At 38.1% G+C, this 10,969-nt stretch overlaps 1 protein-coding gene across 1 annotated transcript; it reads right to left on the bottom strand.

Annotated features, from left to right (window-relative positions):
* dtl (denticleless E3 ubiquitin protein ligase homolog (Drosophila)) lies at nt 1-10,853 on the bottom strand. Its single transcript, XM_046836468.1, has 15 exons — nt 10,671-10,853; nt 8,245-8,370; nt 7,686-7,775; nt 7,510-7,571; nt 7,306-7,426; nt 7,046-7,111; nt 6,654-6,766; nt 5,820-5,893; nt 5,631-5,734; nt 5,275-5,379; nt 4,326-4,438; nt 3,835-3,924; nt 3,105-3,240; nt 1,517-2,046; nt 1-529 (listed from the first exon to the last, which is right to left on the bottom strand). Exons 1-15 carry the CDS (start codon nt 10,723-10,725, stop codon nt 413-415), a joined length of 1,902 nt encoding a protein of 633 aa, XP_046692424.1. The 5' UTR covers nt 10,726-10,853; the 3' UTR covers nt 1-412.
* Between the last annotated feature and the right edge of the window lie 116 nt (nt 10,854-10,969).

Here is a 10,969-nt window from a genome sequence, read left to right as displayed (position 1 = left end):
TTCAGACTTTACCAGCCAGAGTGCCTGTATTTAATCACCACTTCAAACCAACACAGTATCGAATGTTTAAAACAAACAAAAGAAATCCACATGCATTATGAACATGACAGCACATCTCATACACTTGCACTCAACATTAAACAACATCTTTATAAATCGATTTTAGGACTGGTAAAGTTGTGTTTTTTTATATTTATATATATAAAATTCTGAAATATAATTTGTCCATTTGCATAAAAAAAAAAAAAAATCCCACTGAATTTGGTCTCACAAAAAGACAAAGTTGGAGGGTAAAGTTCCCAAGGTATAAACAAACACCTTAAAATCTTAGTGTAGGTTTTTCCTTCCATGAACACTGGAAGTAGAATAGTCCAAGTCAGAATCCCCCCAAAAAAAACAAATAAAAATATTTTCAGTCTTTTGGTGTTTTCTGGAAATATGCAGAAATCTTTTTCATAGAAGCTGGAGAGGAAATTCTCTTTGTCTGTGGGGAGCCGGCTTTCTTCACTGATTGTGGAGAGCCCAGTGCCTAAACAGGAAGAAATAGAAAGACAACACAAATTAATCCCCAATAAAAGTGATGAAATTACAGAGATGTTGGATTGGGAATATTGCTATTTTGACTGAGTGAAGTAGACAGATGCACAGGTGAGAGAGAATTAGACAACCAGCTTTCTAATAGTCTGCCTTTGTCTTTTAATCAGAGAGAAGCAAAAAAAAAATTAATAAAATAAAAATAATAATAATAAAAACCAGGCATGAGCAAGGACAGGCTATGTCCACACAGAAAAGGCATAACCGGTGTACTGCATTTCATAAAAAATAAACAAAAAAACCCCAACAAAAGATGAAATCTGATGTAACAGGACAAGCCATGTCCCATGTCCTCAGATATGATTCAAAAGCTGACTTTCAATTTAAAATTTGACTTCAGTCCATTTATTTCTATTGCATTTAAAACTCCAGAAAGTCTGTCCAGCTCAAATTGGACATGGCAGTAAATTAGATTAGAGCCTTCTGTCTGAACATAGAAAGACAGTCAAAGAGAAAGATATGCAGACAAGGGCGTAAGTACCATGGACAGCAATTCAATCATGTAGGAGGTCAAAAGGACAAACAAAAAAAAACAAAGAAAGGAGAAATGAAATCCAGAAGTGACGAGAAAAAAAAATTTATACTGTAGAATTATTATTTAATTGACTAAAAGATCATTTTAAGTGGCATCTTTTATAAAATCTACAGAAGTCACAACTTGAGATCTTGACATAAACATTGTTTCCTCGTGATCAGTGCTTAATCTTTGTGTATTCGGCATAAGAGCATCTTCTAAATGCAGGACTCATGGATAATGACCAGAACCCTTTGTGGCAGCAGTCATGATCACAAGAAAACAACATTTGTTATGTGAAGATCAGGAGAAAATTAAGCAATATTATAATGCATGGCCTCTTAGAACTTCCATAGAAAATGAAGCTAATCCTATGAGGTTAAATGGTTATTATAGAGTAGGACTCACAGAGAGGGACTGTGTCTTCGGGTCTTGTCTCTTCCCTGCATTAGGGCTTTTGGATAATGCTGGTCCACTGTGAGATTGTTTTAGTTTTCGGCTCATTGCAGAAAGCCAGTCAGCTTTCAGAGGTGAGCTGTTCTCCTTATCAGCCTGCGTAGACAAGCCGATCCGGTCTTCTTTCCGTTCCGTTTCTTCCTCCGCTGATGTACAGAAAGCGCTCGCAGACTCCCGGATCCTCTTACATTCCGGATAGAGCTCGGACACTCCATCGCTGTCGTCTTCCTCCGTCCTCATCTCGCTCGTGTCCAGGCGGCGTTTGGCGCGCCTCTCGGAGCTGATCGTGTTAATGACTGGGATTGAGAGTGGAGTTTTAGTCTGGGCCGAAAACGGAGGATCAGCAGGAGAGGAGGTGACAGATGGAGGAGGGAAGTCAGCACCGCTGGGGGCACACGAGGCAGGTCGAGGGGACAAGAGAGAGTCATCGCTGCCTGACCTGCTGCACCGAACAGGGGTTATATCAGCCAGAGGGAAGTAGCCTGACAAGAGAGAACCAATAAAAAAAGATCACATACAAAATCCAGTCATTAAAAACACACAACAACAAACATACAGAACCTGACAGAGCGGCTTATCAATCAGACAAACAATCCTAGAAGGCAGGATTAAAAAAAGGGCGTTATTTTGGATGTGCTGTAGTAAATTGTGGAAGGTTTGCACATTCTGGATTGTTCAGATTACAATATGTGAAAGAGACTATGTGGAATAAATCAGGTTATTGCACCTTGTTTTATCAACTTTTACCTCAGTGCATGCTTGGTATAAATTAAACCTGCATTACAATCAAGACCTCAACCGTATCGAACACGTTTGGGGGAAAAACTACAGCGCTGACTGCACCACAGCCCACCTCGCCCTACATCAATCACCTCAAGCACGCTCTAAAATCTATCTTCCCAGAAGAGTGGCGTGAATTATAACAGCAAATGGAGATTAAATGTTAAATCAGACATTTTTTTTTTTTAAAAGCACAGAAAATCGTATGGTTGGGTGTCTGCAAACTTTTGGCTGTACAGGGCAACTTTTAGAGTAAATATTTTTTTTTATGTCTTTTACATACACAAACACACACCACCTGGTTTTCCTCTGGTTTAAAGAGGTACATGGTTACAGGTCGGGTTTGACTGTTAGATCTAGGATAGAGAATAAACTTTTATCTTCTGATCTCATTCAAGTTTTGACTATTGTATAATGTGCTCTGAAATAAAGTTTGTCATTACTCTAACTCAAAAATAATTGTGCACGATTTAGTTGATTTGATAAATACCTCAAGCAAGTAAATAGGAAAGGCCTCTGCGCTAATGGAATACTTGTATAATAAATAGGCAATATAAAAGCTGTCGGACGTAGGAATACCACAAAATAGTGAAATCTTCGTATGATGCCAGTGTTCTGAGGAATACGGTTGTAAAATATAGGCATTGTGTGGTAAAATAATTAGTTTAGAAAGACACCATATTCATCACACCTACACCTACCTTGTTTTATTATCAAGGTCTAAAAGTTAATCATTTAAATATATTATTATTGTTATTACCAGATGGTCGGGATGGCGTCTGGATTTTACGGTGTGCTCTGCCTACAAGGTTTAAATCTCCTGATGCTAAATTTCCATCCATGCTGCGGTTGAGCCTCCAGATCCGCACCGTGTTATCATCAGAGCAGGTCGCGATCTGCATACAGAGAAAAATATCAACCGTTCAGATTACCAGAGCTTCTCACACACCACAATACGAATAATTTAGTAGATTAAACTGACGCAAACTACTACTAACGTTAAAAAAACGTGTGTATATGGACCTCTCTCCTGTCTATACATGGGCAGAATGTTATTGTTAATGAAAAAGGGGTGTGGCTTCAAGGTGTTTTTAATATTTTAACACTTTTTTACTGTCAATCATCCTCCTTTCCATATAGTATGCTGCTTATTTTGTTTGCCATTTTCATTTAGAACAAAACAACTGCACTTTTGGAGTATTATTTGAGTGATTACTTGAGTTGACATACACTTTAAGGTCACTAGAACCCTGGAAATGATGTTCAGGAATATTTACTGAATTGTGTATAAATGCCAAATATAAGAATACCACACGTCATACAGTTATATCCCAGAATGCCTTTGTAAGAAGAAACTTTATACATTTGAAACTACACAATTTAACTACAGACCGATGTAAAGCACAGAAAATTTTCCCCATACACAATTAGGGAACACTAAAGAAATTCCCCCATCTATTTTAAATATTAAATCCCAAAGTATTGTTCACCTTTGTGAAATCCGAGGGGCTCCAAGTAACTGAGGTCACTTCCTGGCTGTGACCCTGAAGCATCACAGGAGCCAGAGCTGGGTCAGAAATCTGCAGAAAGACAATGGCGTATATGACTACAATGGACAATAACTGTTCTGCATTTAAACACCCGTCAGTCAACAGTTCACTAAACAGCTCACCTCAACAATGAAAAAACTATAATGAGGGCATTCGGTGTCACCCAGATGAAGATGGGTCTCCTTCTGAGTCTGGTTCCTCTCAGAATTTTTTCCCCCTCATACTATTTCAATGAGTTTATCTGTGCCACTGTCACCACTGTCTTGCTCATTAAAGACTAAATCTATAAGCACTAATGTATACATTTAAATTTTATGACCTACTTATCAGCTGCTTTGGGACAATATCCACTGCTTAAAGCGTTTTAAAAATAAAACCTGTTGAATGTGAAAACAAAACCAAAATTCACAAACAAAGATGAAGCCCCTCACCTTCCAGATATGAGCATGGCCATCGCTCGAGCCACTGGCCAGGAACTGATCATCTGGACTTATACTGGACTTCACATAAAACGAGGAGTTACGGTGGCCACTGAACACAGCCACTAAAGGAGCAGACAGAAGACAGAGTGTGAGTGGGTGGGTGGGTGTGTGTGTGTGTGTGTGTGTGTGTGTGTGTGTGCGCATACAATTTAAATTGATCATGTTGAAAACCATGAATCATCTTAATGTAATTAGAAATGTAAAAATTACTTCATTAGTTACTATATCATCATGTAGGGTCTGTACATAGAAACGTCCAGTGGCAATGAAATGGAATGCAAAAGGTAGCTTAGTGGTTAATGCATTGGACTTTGTAACTGAAGGTCACAAGTTCAAATCCCAGCACCAAGCTGCCACTCCTGGGCCCCTGAGCAAGGCCCTTAAACCAATAGCTGCTCAGTTGTATATATATATATATATATATATATATATATATATATATATATATATATATATATATATATATATATATATATATATATATATATATATATATATAAATAAATAAATAAAAGATAAATGTAAGTCGCTCTGGTTAAGAACGTTTACCTAATGCCATAAATGTAAATGAATTCTCAAAAAAGATCATTGGTCAGAATGAAGGTTTTATGTTAGTGAACTTGTTATAATACCAAATCGATAGTAACAATGCACACAACGACGTGTATGGCAATTGCTCAACAATCAAATCTTTTCAATTGTGTGTTGTTGTTCAAGTTTTATATGAGGGGAGACCCTGAGAACTGCTAACAGAAATCTTGGAAATCAGGCCACATGACCCCACCAGGGGTGTGTGTGAATTATTTTCCTATAATTGCAAACCCTATAGCGATTTACTCCTTACATACTGGACAATAATGGTGCTCAAACTTGGAAATTGATAAATAGCACTCCTTACCTGGTGTAGTTTTCAATCCACTGACATCAAACATGTAAATATTGTCATCTGTGCAGTTGCAGAACAGTCTGGAGCTTGTTGAGTCTAACGTTAAGCCTGAATACCCTGAAGCCAAAGGGTATTAGTCAGTAGGGAAAAAAACATAGCAAAAGAGTAACTAATGGGATGTAGGTGAGATCATTGTTGTATAACAGACTGACTTTTTTCTTGTTGCAATACTGATAGTAACAGAAAGCTACCACTAAAACAATGTAAAACTCGATTGTGTCCTTATATGGGCCTTTCTATCCCACATCGGCTATCAGAAGACACATTGTGATTGTCTACAGTGCAAGTGAGAAAGCCTAGTTATGTACCTAGTTTGCGTGTGGATGATCCGGGGTACTGATAGGTCTGGAGTGGTGTGGGGTTCTGCTGATACACCGTGTAACTCTTTCTCAAATCCCACATCTTAATCGACCTGTAGAGTGTAAGCTGATCAGTAATTTAGCTAAAGCATTTGTTTTTTTTAACCCAATACAAAAGGTTTCTTATTCACCACGTACCCGTCTACGGCTCCTGACGAGAGGAGCGTGTTCTCGTCACGGAAAAGCACAGCAGTCACGCCTCTCTGAGAGTCCTGAGATATAGAAATTCGATTTTATTCAGGGATAAATAAATAAATAAATCAGTATAATAATATTGTGAACATCAGACACTTGTGGAACATGTGAATTATTAAGGTAACACTCTATTTGAAGGACACTAAAACACATTCATGAGTAAAAAGAGAGGGAATTGAATGAACTCCCATTATATTAATACCCTCTCTTTAAATATTTCAACTCTTAGCAGAATATAGGAATCTGAGCATTTATACGAATTTATTGCATTTACTTATTACAAGAGCAAAGAATTTACTGCTGTTGATTCATCTGCATGAAAAAAAGCTTTTTCACCACTGTCCATAATAAAAGAAAAATACACAATGAAATTCTGAGGTAAAAATGTTGTGGAAAATGCCTGTGTGTTTATTATAAAGTCTATAATAAAAGAAACACTTAAAAAAGAACCTCAGTTTTTTCCCACATATGTTGTCATTAATTTGTTGCTATGATTTAGTCTTTTTCTTAATGTCATCAGTTGTTTTTTTTTTAGCTTGTGAAATATGCCCTTTTGTGTTTTCTGCCTATCCCTGTACAGCACATATCTGATTTGTATTGTATATATTTTATTCCTGTGCAAAATAAATAAATAAATAACCCAACAGTGTAATAACCAACACTGTGATAAAGCAATAAAATTCAGTGATAACCTTTTTTTTTTTTTATGGTGATTAGCTGTTGCAGTGCTTTTCCACAGCGTTCACACCTCAGAACAGTAGCATTAAAAAGTCTCACCACAGAAGGAGCCATTCCTCTGGACGGCGCTCGTTTTTTCTTCGTTTGAGGTGTGTTTCTCTCCATCTTCATGTGAGCTCCACTGATCTGTTTTACCTGCCTGTAGAAGCCATCTTCATTTATTAAAAAAATAAAAATAAAAAAAAGAACATTATTGGGGCCCGAGAGGCAGAGGGGAAAAAAATTAAAATAAATATATAGACACCAACAGAAACAAAACATCAGACAGATTAGAATCTGTTAGAATCATAGAAACACACCAACACTTCTAGAGAGATGGACATAGACAGAGACCAACATTTCTAGAGACACAGAGACTTGTACAGACACTGAAAGAGGGAGAAAGAATGCAAGCAGATTAGAATGCCACTATCCAACATTCCCACTCTCACCTTTCTTACTACACCTCATGTCCCACAGCATGATGTTCCCGTCCCTGCCTCCGGTGCAGAAAACAGCTGAGGAAACAAATTGTTTTATTACAAAACATTCCCAGACCCAATAAACGCCTTTACAGACAGCAGAAAAAACACCTGTCTGAAAGATGACTTGCCTTGATTTATAAATACTGCAAAACTAAAACAGGAACTAAAAATATTCCTCAGAGTAGACAGATTTATGAAGGAGATAGCACATGGATTTAAAGGATTACCTTTCTCATGTGTGGGAAAGGTCACACTCTTCAGGCTGCACTGGTGCCCTTTAAAGCTTCCCAGCAGCTCCCCGGAGATCACGTCCCACAGCCGAGCCGTCTGATCACCCGACGCGGTCACCTTCACCCCAGAACATCACTTACTCTTAATAAGAGCCATCTTAAAGGTTCTGAAAGATCAAACTGAGGTGCTGAAGAACTCACCAGGCTGTTCGCTCCGGGGACCCAAGCGATATCGAACACCGCGTTATCGTGCGCCAACCATTCTGTGGATGAAAAACAGCATTTTTAAAGGACGCTGATTATTATTAGATGCACCACAGGATTTTGGGGACATCAACAAATAATCTGGTTTGTCACAAAACAAAAGGATCACTCACCTTTCAGCACAATGCTACATCTCTCAGTGTTATAAAGGCTCACAGTTCCTTCTTCATTTGCTACAGCCAGCATGCTGCCTTGCCCAGGAGCTGTAAGACACACACACACACACACACACACACACACACACACACACACACACACACACACACACACACACACACACACACACACACACACACACACACACACACACACACACACACACACACACACTTACTTCAAGATTTTTCCTTCCACAAATATGAAAAAGCAAGCACAGAAGGAACGTCCTATTGACTTTCTAGTGTTTACAGATATTGTATTATCTGTGTATTTTGGAATCATGCAAAGGATTAAACATTTTCACTTTTTGTGCAAAATACACACTTATTAAGCCAAACAGCTGAACCAAAAGTGGTCAGAACATCTTTTTTCATTTATTTTTTTATATACTTCAGGCATTCACTCAATGGCCACTTTATGTTTCAATCATGTGGTGGTAGTGCAATTCTAATACCTTCAATATTATACCAGATTTATGATATTATATAAAATAAAAATAAAAAAACGCTTCACCTGTGGAAAATGTGCATCCGAACGGAGGAACGGCGACCCCCGAGTCTCCATATGACACGTGTTCATCATGACGGAGACACTGGAAACACTCCAGCAAAGATGAGAGCGGGTAATCCCCATGCTTACCTACAAAAGGAAGAAACACAAGCATTTATTCAGCGCAACAGGTTTTAAATGAAATATAATAAAAATCACCCAAAACCAGCAGCAGGCTTGGTGAATAAAGCACCATAAGTTAATAAGAGAACAAACAATGTAGTTGTCCTGGGTTCTCATAAGAGATTAATACTTCATTTCTTCTTCTTCTGGCTTCTCCCATTAGGGGTCACCACAGCGGATCGTCCGTCTCCACAACCCCCTGTCCTCTACATCTGCCTCTTTCAAACCAACTACTTGCATGTCTTTCCTCATCACATCCATAAACCTCCTCCTTGTACTTCCTCTTTTCCTCCTTCCGCATTCTCCTACTGATATACCCCATGTCCCTCCTCTGCACATGTCCAAACCATCTCAATCGCGCCTCTCTCACCTTGTCACCAAAACATCCTACATGTGCTGTCCCTCTAATAAACTCATTTCTAATCCTGTCCATCATCGTCACTCCCAACAAAAATCTCAACATCTTCAGCTCTGCTACCTCCAGCTCCATCTCCTGTCTTTTACTCAATGCCACTGTCTCTAAACCATACAACATCGCAGGTCTCACCTCAGTCCTATAAACTTTCCCTTTCACTCTTGCAGATACTCTTCTATCACAATAGATTAATACTTTACTGACACACAAAAAAAATGTCCGAAATGTTTATTCTAGGCTGATGCATTTCAATGCAGTTTTATATGGGATGCACTTTAAAGAATGAACATGTCAGATTTACACAAATGAAGAGATTATAATTGTTTTCATTGATATTCTTAAATTAGTCCCTATAAGTTTATCTCTAAGGATTGAGCCAGTGGCAATGAACAAATCCCTGATTTTGTATGAGGAAAAACCTTGGGAGAAACCAGACCAGAGGGAACACATCCTCATCTGGGTTACACCGAATGTTCATTCATTATAGATCCATTATTGCTTATCAGCTGTTCACTGATGGACATCTTCAAAAGAAATACAGGAAGTGGTACCATTCACAGTAACGTCAAGAGTTTTTTTGGCGGTCCATCACTAATAATAGCAGTTTTCCTCCTTTTTTAGAAAGGGTTTAGTGTGTCATGGTTTTGCAGTGAGAGCTTATTATTCATGCAAGTTTTCCAAGATGTTGCAAAAACAACACAAACAAAACTGTTGGTTTAATGGAAATCTTTCAAATCTAAGTGTAGATCACATTAGAACCGAGTTACTGAATGACTTAATTTTCCAAAGTGTGTTATTAAGTTTTTGGTCTTCAATGCATTAAATCATTAAAATTATACACTAACATACAGTATCCCATGGCACATTAGTTACTGGATCACCAGATTGTGTAATTTCTATATTCTTCCTAATATGAATCAAATGGTTGATAATCATTTCTTCTTTCGAATAAAGAACTCAGTACTGATGTCCTTACAGTAAACAACAAAGCTCTTTACTGTTCCTGTTGCTGGCACAAGGACATAATTGCATTATGCACACTCTCAATTTGTTCCTTTTTAATACAGATGACTTGTGCTGAGCTCACGTGATGATCTAGACAGAAGAAAATGCCAGGTTTGTGTTTCAGGGCAATTACAACCCAATTGCCCTGTTTAGAACTGGATTAGCATATCTATACACGAAACTGTGATATTTGTGTGACAACACTTTTGAGCAACTTAATCAAAACTAGTTAGAAGGTTTATTTCCCAAACAGCCCAATTACTCGCTTTTACAACTGTTTATATTTTCACATCAGGGCCTTTAGATTAAGGCATGATCTATAGCCATGGTCTTCATCACTCAACAACTGATTAAAGTTTTTATAGCATATAACGTATATAATATATATATATATATATATATATATATATATATATATATATATATATATATATCTCTCTCTCTCTCTCTCACATACACACACACACACACACACACACACACACACACACACACACTGTATATATACACACACACACACACACACACACACACACAGATTACAGATTAGGAGAATTTATACACTAAATACAGATAAACAAGATGGAAAGTATAATTAGTAATATTCAATACATGTTTTGGATTAATCTAAATTGAGCTACTGTTCATAATGGCGGTTTCCAGACAGAGCAGAAACAGAGGCCAAATGGCAAATGGCACCCTGCAGAACATTAGTTCCCCTACTCTGCATTGTTACCCGCCATTACCTCCAGCCCCACATAGTGCACCAGTATAGGCACCAAAAGTGCGTTTGGGATTCGCCCCTGAACAATCCCACAATGTGTGAGAATAAAGTTAATCTGCTCACCGTTACTTCTTCTTTTATCCACTCCTCGATCGACGACAAAACGAAACAGCATCATGTACACCGAGACGGGTTTAAATCAAATACATAAAATCCGGAAACTCAGCAGATCGGCAGTAACTGAGAAAAAAAACGGACTGCAATGAAGTTCCCGCGAAACTGATCACCAAAAGAGAAGAGACAAAAATCCCGCTAAAATTACGTATTGTGCTTTCATTGGTGCAGAGCGCAAGTCACGCCTTTTTAAAAACGTCACATCCTGTCAGAGGGCGGTCAACGAAATACAGTGTGGCACTGAATTA

This window comes from Silurus meridionalis, chromosome 23 (genome assembly GCF_014805685.1).
Source record: "Silurus meridionalis isolate SWU-2019-XX chromosome 23, ASM1480568v1, whole genome shotgun sequence".
NCBI classification, from domain to species: Eukaryota; Metazoa; Chordata; class Actinopteri; order Siluriformes; family Siluridae; genus Silurus; species Silurus meridionalis.
This window is presented reverse-complemented; position numbering and strand designations above follow the sequence as displayed.